We start from the raw sequence: 13914 nt of genomic DNA, 5'->3' as shown, positions 1-13914 counted from the left end.
TTTTTGGTATTTTTGCCAACTATCTTTTTCCTTCTCAACTACATTTGCATGTTGCTTCAGTGACTGGTATTCAACAATGCATTTTCAAAGCTATCACCACCATTTACATAAATTTTTAACCAAAGGGGGAAAAAAAGTAGAAAGGCATTTAACAACATATTGAAAATAGTTGACTTCACCAGAAATTAAGTTCTGCAGTTCTTACCATAATTCTTATATCCTTCACTATAAATTTGTGATAAAAAAAACTTCTGAACCATGGAAAACTTTTTTTTACATTGTAGAGGAACAATTAAAAATCTAAATGCCACATAATTGCATGCTTCTTTAGTTAAAATGGTACAAAAGGATAAACAGCAGACCTTACAATAATTGAAACTATTAGTCAACTAAATTTCAAGATCTATTGATTATTAGCTTTTAAATAATAACCATTGATTTAGACAGGAAGTGTTTGAATGATTTAAGATAGAGATAAGGAGGAACTACTTCTCCCACAGTAGTTAATCTGTGGAATTCTTTGCTCCAGGAAGCAGTATAGCTATATTTAAGGAAGAGATAGATATTTTTTAGGGGAATTAAGGAGTATGGAAACAGGTCCATGGTCAGGCAACTATGATTCTATTGAATAGTAGAGCAGGCTCAATGGGCCATATGGCCTACACCTGCTCCTTCTTATGTCCTAATACAGGAACTGGGTTATTGTCTGCTTATCTCCAGCAAGGTCCTGTAAACAACAGCATTATTTTTTTAAGTCATGAAGCTACTATTGTCTCACTGGTGATTCTTCAATTAGGAGAATAATTTGATGCTCTTTGTCTGTTGTGCTGCAGTGTTAACCTCTTCAATAATTACCTCTTTGGCACCTGTGTATTCTGGAACAAATTAGCCTTCTATCAGCAGTAACCTAAAGCCACTTTGTCAGAATAATAGGATAATAAATATCCTAATTTAAAAATACAAACTCATGTTTGAAGGAAACCAAAAAAGCTATCATAACATTCCTGAAATTATCTCTCCAATATTTTTTTAGCTTGGATTTTTTTTTTGTCCTCCAATTTTACACTTCTTTCACTTTCAATCTATTTTCCATAATGTTTCACCTCTCCTCCTCACTGCTTCCAATGTTTTCTTAACTTTTTTTGACTTGTTAAATTTTTCCTATTTTTCTCAGTTTCTGTGTCGGTTAATTGCCCTGATTGTCAAAAAGATACAAATGGAACTTTAGATAACTGGCATAACTGTTTTTAAGGGCAGGGGTCTCAGGTGAATCAGCAACTTCATCATTGAGTTTACTTTCTTTGTTTGTTTCATTGTACCTATTGTTTGGCCTGGAAGTCAGCCTGAAGAAAACTGAGGTCCTCCATCAGCCAGCTCCCCACCATGACTACCAGCCCCCCCCACATCTCCATCGGGCACACAAAACTCAAAACGGTCAACCAGTTTACCTATCTCGGCTGCACCATTTCATCAGATGCAAGGATCGACAATGAGATAGACAACAGACTCGCCAAGGCAAATAGCGCCTTTGGAAGACTACACAAAAGAGTCTGGAAAAACAACCAACTGAAAAACCTCACAAAGATAAGCGTATACAGAGCCGTTGTCATACCCACACTCCTGTTCGGCTCCGAATCATGGGTCCTCTACCGGCACCACCTACGGCTCCTAGAACGCTTCCACCAGCGTTGTCTCCGCTCCATCCTCAACATCCATTGGAGCACTTTCATCCCTAACGTCGAAGTACTCGAGATGGCAGAGGTCGACAGCATCGAGTCCACGCTGCTGAAGATCCAGCTGCGCTGGATGGGTCACGTCTCCAGAATGGAGGACCATCGCCTTCCCAAGATCGTGTTATATGGCGAGCTCTCCACTGGCCACCGTGACAGAGGTGCACCAAAGAAAAGGTACAAGGACTGCCTAAAGAAATCTCTTGGTGCCTGCCACATTGACCACCACCAGTGGGCTGATAACGCCTCAAACCGTGCATCTTGGCACCTCACAGTTTGGCGGGCAGCAACCTCCTTTGAAGAAGACCGCAGAGCCCACCTCACTGACAAAAGGCAAAGGAGGAAAAACCCAACACCCAACCCCAACCAACCAATTTTCCCCTGCAACCGCTGCAACCGTGTCTGCCTGTCCCGCATCGGACTTGTCAGCCACAAACGAGCCTGCAGCTGACGTGGACTTTTTACCCCCTCCATAAATCTTCGTCCGCGAAGCCAAGCCAAAGATAGTAGCAAATCTAAGACCTCTTTTAGGATCTGCATCAGTTCGATCCTTCTAAAAAAATTACCAGCTTTTTCTTAAATTCTATATTATGAAAACTAACACTTCCTTTACCCTCCAAGATACATACATGGGCTGAATTTTATGGGAGTCTGGAATCTCAGCAAGGTTTACTAGTACCAATAATTTCTGCAGCTACTGATAACAAGCTGATCTCAAATGCACTGGAAAACAGTTAATTTTGAAAAATATTTCTAAACTCTGTACAGACTTGACTATTTGTCTTACGTTTCTGCAAGCTGTGCCTGAATTAAATGGCAAGGATTATTTATTGAGAGTATTATGACAAAAAAGCAACAAAAAATGCTGCACTTTCAAACATTAAAAATAGGATTTTTTTTAAAATCAGATTTCAGTTGATTATAATGTTTGATCAATATTTTACTGAGAGAAAGAAGCCTGCTGTATTATTTTAGAATTGCAATAAATGCAATTTATTGGTTTTATGTGTACAATTATAAAAATGGATGCTTAATGACAAAGTCACAACAGCAAAGGATCCAAAACTGGCTTGATGATTGGAGGCTTGTAGCTGGAGGAAGAAGGATGTTTAGCTCTTTGGACATCTATGACTCGAGGTGTACTGCAGGGATTGATTTTGGAACATTAACAACTTGGATGTGACTCTAGGGAGTACAATTAATCAGAGTGACAGAAAAAAATGGTGGTGTTGTGGATAGTTAGGAAAGTTGTCTAAGCTGCAGTAGGGTATAGATCAGATGGAAAGTTGGGCAGTGCATTGGCAGATGGAATTTATTCTGGTCAAGTGAGACATGATGCATTTTGGTAAGTTAAATGGGGGTAGGACATGTACTGTAAATGAAAAGGTTCCAAGGAATGTTGATGAACAGAGAGACCTGAGAGTCTAAGTCCATTGTTCCCTGAAAGTGATAGAATATGGAAAAAAGGCCTATGGCATGCTTGCTTTCATAGTTGAGGGCTTAGGATATAAAAATTGGGATGTTATGTCACAACTTTACAAAACACTATTTCAATCACACTTGGAATGCTGAGAAATTCTCATCATTATCCTATTGCAAGGATGTTACTTGCTGGAGATACTGAAGAGGACATTCATCAGGATGTTGCCTAGATTGGAGGACTTTAGATATGGGGAGAATTTGGATAGGTCAGGCATATTATCCTTGGGGGGGAGATGACCTGATGGAGGTATATTAAATTATAAATAAGATTGATAATCAGAATTATTTTCCTATGTTAACATCAAAAATGAAAAAGCATAAGATTAAGGTGAAAAGGAGTTTTAAAAGGGAGTAAGTTTTTGTCAGTAGATTGTTGAGGAATGAACTGCCAGAAGAGTTGATAAAATTAGACGCAACTACTATGTTGAAGAGGCTTTTAATGAGACAGTTAAATAGTATGGGCCTAATGCAGGCAAGTGGAATTAGGGTAGATGAGCAAAAAAGGTCCACATAGATGTAGTGGGCTCAAGGACCATTTTCTGTGCTGTATGACTCTATCAGCACTTCTTCCTCTCTATCTATGGGCAAAAAATATTTCCTAAAATGAGAAACGGTCTTATTAAGCAAAACACAAAAATTGGTAAGACACCGTGGTTGAAGTTAAAACACACAATGTTGGAGAAACAATGTCCTTTATATAGCAAAGGTAAAAATACATAACCAAAGTTTTGAGCTTGATCACGGTACCCTTCATCAAAGTATGGTCTCATTAATGTTGCTTGTACATCTTAGATTGACTGACTATTTTATCCTGCTTTTGATGTTTAATTCTGACGCTGAAATGCAACTAAAGGTTTAATTTGAATGAATCAAATAAATAGATATGATTGAATCATATAATTTGAACTGCAATTACAAAATTATAATATAGTATTGCTTCAAGCAAGAGCAGTGATTAGATTGATTTTCCAACCCAGTGTGATAATAAATATATGAAATATCACTGAAAAAACAACACATACTGTTGTAATTGACTCCTTTAAAATAACTGCTTGAATACTTGGCCAAAAATGATTGAAAATTGAAGTTGCTCCATTGGTCTGATGTCCTTGTTACATAGCAACATAGTAAACTGGATTCAATCCTGTCCTCTGATGTTCGTGCAGTTTCCAGTTTCTCCCTGTGATTACAGGAATTCCCTTGTACATCCCAATGACATGCTTGTTGGCACCTTGTTTGATGATTGTAAATTGTCCATAATGTAGGCTTATAGTTGGAGAATCAGAGGGAAGTTATTGGGCATCTATGATGTAACAGGAAAATAAGTGGAGGAATGTAATTGGTGAGATTGCTCAGAAAGGTGGAACTGATTGTGGACTTTAGGAAAGGAAAGCCAGGTAAACATGACCCAATAATCATTGGGGGATCAGAGGTCATGAGGATCAACAGCTTTAAATTTCTGGGTGTCACAATCTCAGAGGACCTGTCCTGAAACTATCACATAAATGTTATTATGAAGAAAGCATGACACAAAGTCTGCGGAGGTTCGGTATGTCATCGGAAATCCTGCCAAACTTCTACAGATGTATGGTGGAAAGTGTGCTGACTGACTGCATCACTGCTTGATATGGGAGCACCAATAGCTCTGAGTGGAAAGTCCTGCTAAAAGTAGTAGATTCAGCCATGTAGATCTAACATTAAGATTTTTTGGCATATCTCCCCCGAATTACAGTGTCATAGAGATATGCATGGAAGCAAGTCCTTTAGCCCATCATGTCCATACTAACCAACCTAGTTCTATTTGCTTGCATTTAGCCCATATCCCTCTAAACCTTTCCTATTCATGTTCCTGTCTAAATGTCTTAAATGCAGCAATTATCCCAACCTCCATCACTTTCTCTGGAAGTTTATTCCATATATCCACCACCCTGTGTGCAAAAAATGTGCCCCTCAGATACCTTTTAAATCTTTCCCCTGTCAGCTTAAATCCATGTTCTTGCATTTTAGATTCCCTTACCTGGGAAAAAAGATTATGATGATTTACTTGATCATAGTTGATGTGTTGATTCAATTGTCTGAAATGAGGAAGTTTCTGCTTGAAATGCCTTGAAAATAATAATTTGTAATTTTCCTTCTCCCATTTATTCTCTGCTTAGCCAGCCACTATTCTTTAGTCGTCCAGTGGCTATTTGCTTGATATGACCTGGGCAATCCCAAAGTGAAGAAGCATAGTGGATATTGGAGGAATACAAGATGAGGACAGATATCCTAATTTTTACAGGGGTTTCCCTATTTTGAGTTTGTCAGGTTGCTCATTAGGTTTAGGTTCTTGGTGTTCAATTTTGTTTTCTGAGTGTGTTTTAATGTGAATATACAATCGATACCTGAGGTAAACTGTCCAAGTTCTAGTCTATTATCTTCCAATTGTATAAGTACAACTGGATGAAAATAGCATTCTTCGATACTCAGTGCAAAAACATGCAACCACACATACAAACAAACAATTCACATGCAAAAGCCTCGGCCCGGAAGCCGTTGCCACTTCTGTCCCACGGGGGCAAGGCTCACTGGGAAGTGTGTGCCTCTTAAGCGCGCAATTTTGAATTAGTATATCAGGTGAACTGAAATTCTTCTTGATTCAGCGTGTTTTTTTTTCCGGCCGCAGTGGCAGACCAGCCACAGTATATCCTTTTTACTAATACAATGTTGGGTGAAATTGTGGGATGCAGGAGATTCAGGGGTGTATGGACAGGGCACGATTGGCAAGGATAAGGCAAATGGGGTATTCTGGAAAAAAATATAGTATTTTTTAAAAGGCAGAATATTTTTAAATGGTGAGAGGTTGTGCCTTTTTACACAAATAATTGAAATCGAATTTGCAGATATAACAATCTATTAGAAAAGCAAACAGTATTGCGAGAGGATTTCATCCGAGTGTCGTCTTTGGTGAGACAACCCTATAACATTGTTTATGGATCTGATATTAATGCACAAGAAAGGATAGATCATAGGTTAATACAGGTTCATCAGATTGATTGCTGGGATGGCCCATGAGGATTACAAAGGTGGGCCTTGTTTAGAAGAGAAGTGATGACAGACAACCTTTGAGAAAGCACATGGAGCTGACCAACTAGTGTGGATTATTCGGGACCGAAATGAGAAATTTCTTCACTAAAGCGGAAGAAATCTTTGAAATTCTCTACCACAAATGCTCAATTCAAGGAAGAGCTGGATAGACTTTAAGAAATTTAGACTGCAGAAAAATAACATGGAGTCAAAGATCACTCGTGATCTGACTGAAGAAGCAGGCAAAATGGGGACAAAAACTGGCCAGCATGACACTCCTATTCTCAGTGGGGTGAGGACAGAATGGGGAGAGGGTATGGGAAGGGGGTTCCCCCGCTCCCTATCACCCACAGTCCAGCTCCTCCCTCCTCTTCTTACCCCGCCAAGTCCAGGCCTCACACCTGCTTCCTCCCGAGAGGCTCGCGCGCGGCGAACGCGTGACGCCGCGGGCTCCGGCCAGCACGCGGCCCGCCGAGCGGGCCTTTTCGACGGTTGCCGATGCACGGCGCGAGGACCCGACCGAGCGTTTTAGGCTCATGAGAACGGCGAGTGCTGAGCGGTGTCTCCCGCCCCACCCGGTGAAGCGGAGCGGGGCGAGGGTCTGGACATGAGCGTGGGCGCTGGAGGTGAGTAGGTCTGAAGATGAGAGACAAGTGGTACTGCAACGTTCTCGTTCGCCAGAATCTTCACACAGGACCCCCCAACCCCAGCTCATGCAGACAGTACTTAGAGCGGAGGATCACTGCTCAGTGCAAGGAGTTAGAAAACTTCATCCAATCGTGCCCACTGCAGCTGAGGACCACTGGGCACTTTTTTTAAAAAAGGCCGGATTGCTATCTTTTTTAAAATCAGATTTATTTTGCTTTCAGCTGCTAGCCCAAGTTATCCAGTTTCATAGATCGTGTTTAAAAGCCAGATATTTGATTATCTTGTGCACCTAACCGATTTCTTTTGTATTGCATAGTTGGATTTGTTTCTCGACTTGGACTTGCTGCATGGGATGCACCATTCTAGGTTCGCTTTTGTTGGGCACCAATAATGACGCAGACAGAAGTCTGAGGGGGACGATAGGGTTTATACTGTGGTGGCCCAGGTCAAGGCTGGGATAATAAGCGGGAAGGAGTGAGGATTCGACCTTTATGGCCAGGGGTCACATGGGAAGGATCAAGGGAGGAGCTAAGGCAGGGAGACACCCGGAGGCTGGGCCAGCCAGTGCATCGAGCCCATCACCACCGCTTTTTATTTTGCTTGCAGGATCTAATCTTAAAAAAAGAACTCCCCAAAACACTGAAATTACAGATTTCGGGTTTATTGTCAGAGTGCACACGTGATATCACATGCAAACCTGAGATTTGTTTTCCTCTGCCTGCAAGGCAGAATTACCCCTAATTGGTGGCGCAAAAAAAATAACACAACGCACACATGTAAGCAAATAAAGACCTGTAAACCGATAATGAATGTAAACAAACTGTGCAATAGGGAGAGAATTAAAAAAAACATCAATAAAGGCCTTGAACGAGTCCCTGATTGAGTTTGTTGTTGAAGAGTCTGATGGTGGAGGGGTGGCAGCTGTTCCCGAATCTGGTGGTGCAAGGCTTGTGGCTCCTCTACCTGTTTCGTGATGGCAGCAGCGAGAACAGAGTGTGTGCTGGGTGTTGTGGATGCTTCTTTCTGATGGCAGTGTTCCCTGTAGATGTTTTGATGGGAGAAGGGTTTTGCCTGTGATGTCCTGAGCTGTGTCCACTACCTTTTGTAGAGCTTTACACTCAAGGGTATGGGTTGATTGATGCAGTCAGTCACACATCTGTCGAAATTTGCCAGGGTTTCTGGTGTCATACCAAGCCTATGCAAACTCCTGAGGAAGTAGAAGCACTGACGTGCTTTCTTCACAATCCTATTAGTGTGTTGGATCCTCTGAGATGGGAGTGTAAGGTTGTTATTGATGCACTGTTCATCCAGATTTTCAATCTCCATCCTGTATGCTGACTCACTGCCTTTCTTTATACAACCCACTACAGTGGTATCATCAGTAAATATGTAGGTAGTGTTATTGTGGTACTGAGCCTCATACTTGTAGGTGTAAAGTAAGTAGAACAAGGGGCTAAGAACGCAGCCCTGTGGTGGTCCAGTACTGATGGAGATTGTGGAGGAGATGTTCTTACCACTCCTCACTGATTGTGGTCTGGAGGTGAGGAAATCCATGATCCATTTACACAGAGGGATGATGAATTCTAGGTCTTGGAGTTTACTGATAAGTTTTGAGGAGATGATGGTGTTAAATGCTGAACTGTTGTCAATAAAGAGCATCCTGATGAATGCATCTTTACTGTCCAAGTGTTCCAGGGCTTTGTGTAGAGCCAATGAGATGGCATCCACCATAGACCTGTTGCTACGATAATCGAACTGGAAAGTATCTGTCGCCATTCAGACAGGAGCTGATATGCTTCAAAATCAGCTTTTCAAAACACTTTATAACTGTTGATGTAAGTGTTATTGGTCAATAGTCATTTTGCCGGAAAAGTTCAAATTCCCTTTTTGGTCAATGGCTTATTAATACACTTAGTCCCTGACTTACGACCTATGTGACTTATGATCAACTGTGGTGGGCATGGCGTGGGGAGAGACGTGATTGAACATCTCTCCCAGCAGATTTGCATAAAAGCCTGTTTTTCAGTACCCTTTAAAAATATAAAGTTTTTAAGTTTTGTTATTATCAGCAATTAACTATAAGAATGAAGAAAACTAGAGCTCAAATGATGAAGAAACCAATTTTGAAGCATTCATTAAGTTTGGAAGAAGTTAAGCCTACCTTGGAGTTGGAACTGGGGACCTCAAATATTTCTCCTTGCACCCAGCATCGACAGCCAGCGACCCTGACAGTGACGCTGGCACTCAGATCGCGGAGTTCTGGAAAAGATGGCTCCCAACTATCTCCTCCAGACGTTGAAGAATCTGTGCACACGCACACTACATTATCCCAAGTATTTTCCACCCAGATGCTCGTCAGTCTAGTGAGCCTGGATCTGTAGGGAGCGGGCCCCAGACCCGAAGGGAGGGGGAGAGGAGAGTCAAAGTGGCAGAAGAAGAAATTAAAGAGTAAGTAAAGGAAGAGAGGAGAAACAGCATGAGACCAGCTCTGAAGAAGAGCTGGCCAGTGATCAAGAGGAAGAAATGTGAGACATCCGTGGCTGGCCAGGGTAGGCATTTTTCTAAAAATAAAGATTATTTTGAAAATCAGTTTCAAGGAATGTCCCAGCAAATTTCGTCAAGTTTTACATCAGTTAATAGTAAATTGGCTAATGTGATGGAAGATAACTCCACTGTTAAAGGTGGTGTAGCAAATTATGCAAAAGTGATGGATAAAGTTCAAGAAAAAGTTTAGTAGATGGAAGTTAAGTTGGAGGATTGTGTCAGTGATATTAGACAATGTAAAAAAAAATTGACATGTATGATGATTCTTTTATGGGATGGAGGATTGAAAAAGCCGACTTATTAAAGAAGATTGATTCATTGGAGAACCAGAGACATAGGAATAATGTGAAGATTGTGGGATTATCTGAAGATTTTGAGGGGTCGGAACCAGTAATTTTTTTTTCAAAAATAGATACCAGATGTGTTGAGAGCTGAAATGTTTCCGGAGGGTTTGGAATTGGATAGAGCACATAGAGTTTTGAGAAAAAAAACTATGCCTGGTCAACCATCTCAATCTGTTTTGATCAGGTGTCTGAGATATCAGGACAGAGAATTAATTTTAAGATTGACAGTTCATAATGCAAAGCAACATGGAGGTCCTTTGATGGTTCAAAACAGAAGATTCTTTTATGCGAATCTTAGTCAAAACATTATTAAACAGCGTAAAAAAAATTAATTCAGCGAAAGCAGTCCTTTGGCAGGAAGGTTATAAATTTGCCTTTAGATTTCCTCGGTTCTGAAACTTTTCTATGGGGAGTATGACTCTTGATTTTTTTGATGATGGTAGAGAAGTTTTGGACTTTACAAAGTCTTTGCCGGATCTTAAGAAAGGTCAATCTTCGCCACCACAAATGAAAAAAAATGGTAATGGAAATGGGTCTCAGAAGGGAAAAAAGAAAGGGAAGAAAGATCAGTTGGAAGAGTCGCAGCAGACGGATTCGAGTGATTCTGAAGAAGTTTTGATGGATGATGAAAAAGTGAATAAAGAACTGGAAGAAGCTTATCATTCTTGAAGATACAGACTTTTATAATGTGGTTAATCTGACTGGGGGAGATGTAATCTCGTTGTAGCTCAGCCAAAACCATCAATCGCTTAGCGGTTGAGAGCGCTACCTGTGTTTTAGGGGAGTAGTACTTTATACTTAAGGGAGGAGGGAAGGGGGTTGGGGGGGGGTTAATATATATGTTCTCTTTTTTTTCTTAATCTTTGAGAAGTGTTGTTTTATTTTGTGGAGATAAATGAATGGCGTTTGGTGCTCTTTTTTAGGTGGGTAGGGGGTTTAGGATAAAGGAAGGGTGTAGTTTTAGGTTTGGGGGGATTTGAATTTTCTTTTGGTAGGTTCTTTTTTAGTTTATATTTCTGTAACCATGTTTAAATCTAGATACATTGTTATATTTCATTTTTTGCAACTGTGGTCGTTTCATTTTTCTTAAATAAAATATTTAATTTAAAAAAAACTTAATCAACTGTACATACAACCAAAAAAAAGTATGCATTTAAAAAAAAAGGGAAAAAAAAAAAATATATATATATATATATAAAAATTACACTTTTGGGCCTATCTATGGAAAAAAAAGCACTTATGTCGGGGGTGGTCAACCTCTTGTGAGAGATGGTCTTGGTGGCTACTATATTCTATTTGATGAATGGTAAAATGGATACAGTGAATTTCTGGCACGTCCATTTCGAGATATGACCAGTTGGTCAGAATGGAACTCAGTTATAAATCAGGTACTACCTGTAAATATTGCCCTTCCATAAAATAAACATTTTCACTAGAGTTAAAATGATATTTGAGTCAGAGGAAAATGCTGGAAGAAAGTGCATTAGTAACTGGAGAACAGGGCCTTATACACAGTCATGAGTTGATATGCAGAATGGAGTGGGGTAGGGAATATAAGGTCAGCTCTCCCAGTGGGAGGCAGCTGGAGGTGAGTGCATCTTGGTAATGTATGTATTGAAAAGAGAATTGCCATTCTGAGGAATTGCCTCAAACAGATACAAATGGCAAAGTCACTTATATTTTTAAATGTTAGCAGTGAATGGGGTAAGCTTTCAGAAATGAAATATTTTCTTTATACAAATATTGACAGAAAGCTTTTGTAGTATACCGTGTATAAATTGGATCTGAATTCATCATTATGTGAAATGAGAGAATGGAAAGGATCATTTTATGTTGAACTCCAGCTATACATTGCAGAACAAAATTTAAATTTCTATCAACATTGATTTTAACACCCATGGCAAATGCCATGTATAGATGTTGCGACCTTTTCTACTATTAAAGTTCACGTTTATTGTCATCTGATTGTACAAGTCCAACCTGATGAAACAGCATTCTCCAGTCCTCGGTATAATAACATGTAAACAATCAAGCAGACGTGACACACATACAGGCAAATGATATATATGCAGAACATATATAAAAATAAATAAACATTGTTTCTAAATAAAAGAGTCTCAGAGGGTTAGTTTGGTGGTTCAGCAGTGGTGGTTAACCACTGCCTGTGGTTAAAAAGCGGTTTCTCAGCCTGATGGTTCTGGCTCTGATACTCCTGTAGCTCTTTCCCAATGGGAATAGCTGAAAGGTGCTGCATGTGGGGTGGTAGGGGTCCTCAATGATTTTGCGAGCCCCCTTCAAAGAACGATCCAGGTAGATCACGTCCATGGGGGGGGGGTGGGGGGGGGAGGCCAAACCCTAATAATCTTCCCTGCTGTGTTTATTGTCTTGTAAATTGACTTCCAATCCAATGCTCTACAGCAACTGTACCCCACTGTGATACAGCGATGCTCTCGAGCTTCTGTAGAAAGTTGACGCGATAGTAGACACCACTGTCTTTCTCGGAAGAGCAATCACTGTTGTACCTTTGTGCCTTCCTGATAAGTGAAGAGATGTGTGTTCAGAATAGTCATTTCTTCAGATGCAAATCTCTTTACCCTCTGTAATTTCCACAAGTTGTCTTTGATATTGCAAAGTAGACTAAAAGTATTGAACAATTTATTTTTCTTGCAAAGAAATGTATTCTCAAATAAAAGAGCATTGTGTTCTATCCTGGTGACCCAGAGCCCGAGGCCATGCTATAGCTGCAGTCATTTACCCAGTATACACACAATTTAAAGAATACACTCACTTGTTTTTTTCAGCACAAAATGGAGTCAACTATCTTTATTCCTCTCAGACACAACACTGAATTCTTCATCCCACTAAACACCACCCAGCCAAACCCCTCTGACCTTTACATTGGCTTTCCACCACTTGGGTTATCTTGACGCTCTCAATCTTCTCCCAAGATCCATTACCAATTATGCAGCCTTCTGAACTAACTGGGTATACTTTATTGTATACTGGGTAAATAACTGCAGCCTTCTGTCCACTGCTGCTATTACTCCCGCACGTAACCTCCGATACGTCTTCAGCAGCACCATTCCCGACACCAGTAAGTAAACGAGTGCGACAACCCCACCACCCACCACTTAACCTCTATGTGATGCAAGGAGGTGACTGATTGGATCTGTCCTGCTACATAATGGTCTTGAGGGCTGACAGTCTGGCCCAACCTTGCACAATACTACAAGGCAGGTGATGTATGCAGTGACTGACAGGGGTGCGACTGTTCCTCCAACGTTGGCACTGGCACTGAACATAGACCGTCGATATACACCAGCTTTAATCTGTCACTGGAAACCGTGTCATCTTTCCCATTTATGTCTGAGCAATGTCATGTTTTCCCGAAGACAATCGACATAACTCTCCTGATCAATGAACGCTGTCTCTGGACTTGGATTCACAAACTCACTGGGTAAGGTCAGTGTGGTGCCATTTACAATCTCTGTCGCTAAACATCCAAGATCCACTTTTACAGTCGTATGCACACCAAGGAGAACCATGGGAAAATATTTCCTCCACATAGATGCATTGCCACTGCTGTAAACTCTGCTTTCAATTGATGATGGAAATGCTCAATGAGTCTGTTGCCCTGCGGATAGTAAGCTGTAGTGCAAATATGGGTAGGGCACAAAAGATCAGTGAGAGCTTGGAACAATAGCCACTTGAACTGAGACCCTTGGTTCGAAGTAACAGTGCCTGGAACACCAAAAAAATGGAGCCCAATGATCCACAAAAGCCCAAGCGATTGTCTTCACAGAAATGATGGTGACAGGAATGGCCTCCTTTCGCCTGGTAGCACAGTTCTCACACAGAAGCAGATAAGTGTATCCCTGGATGGCGGAAGCAGATCCACAAAATCCAGGTGCACGTTATGGAAACCTGAATCTGGAACAGTAAAATTTACCAGCCTGGATTTTATTTGTCTGGAGACATTAGAGCATTGACACAGCAAGCAAGTTCTTGCCCATAATCCAACATCTTGTTTAACCTGAGGCCAGATAAAGTGTTCCGTAATCAGTTTGATCGATGCTCTTCTACCAGGATGAGACTGGCAC

At 40.8% G+C, this 13914-nt stretch overlaps 1 protein-coding gene and 1 long non-coding RNA gene across 4 annotated transcripts in view; one reads left to right on the top strand and one right to left on the bottom strand.

The window, feature by feature from the left end:
• Nucleotides 1–3649: 3649 nt before the first annotated feature.
• LOC138737620 (uncharacterized) lies at nucleotides 3650–6709 on the bottom strand. Its single transcript, XR_011341072.1, has 3 exons — nucleotides 6657–6709; nucleotides 5230–5287; nucleotides 3650–3810 (listed from the first exon to the last, which is right to left on the bottom strand). It is a non-coding gene; the product is annotated as an uncharacterized lncRNA (long non-coding RNA).
• Nucleotides 6710–6743: 34 nt separating this feature from the next.
• Nucleotides 6744–13914, top strand: part of LOC138737619 (protein disulfide-isomerase A6-like) — a 59815-nt gene continuing 52644 nt past the window's right edge. Inside the window, exon 1 of one of the 3 annotated variants that reach the window (XM_069888260.1) lies at nucleotides 6744–6904. In XM_069888260.1, coding sequence (XP_069744361.1) covers nucleotides 6886–6904 — 19 coding nt within the window. In that variant the 5' untranslated portion in view covers nucleotides 6744–6885. The remainder of the gene's footprint in view (nucleotides 6905–13914) is intronic. The other 2 variants (XM_069888259.1, XM_069888258.1) reach the window with 2 other exon arrangements.

The sequence above is a fragment of the Narcine bancroftii genome, chromosome 6 (assembly GCF_036971445.1).
Source record: "Narcine bancroftii isolate sNarBan1 chromosome 6, sNarBan1.hap1, whole genome shotgun sequence".
Classification (NCBI taxonomy): Eukaryota; Metazoa; Chordata; class Chondrichthyes; order Torpediniformes; family Narcinidae; genus Narcine; species Narcine bancroftii.
Note: the sequence above shows the minus strand (reverse complement) of the source record. Positions and strands in the feature narration are given on the sequence as shown.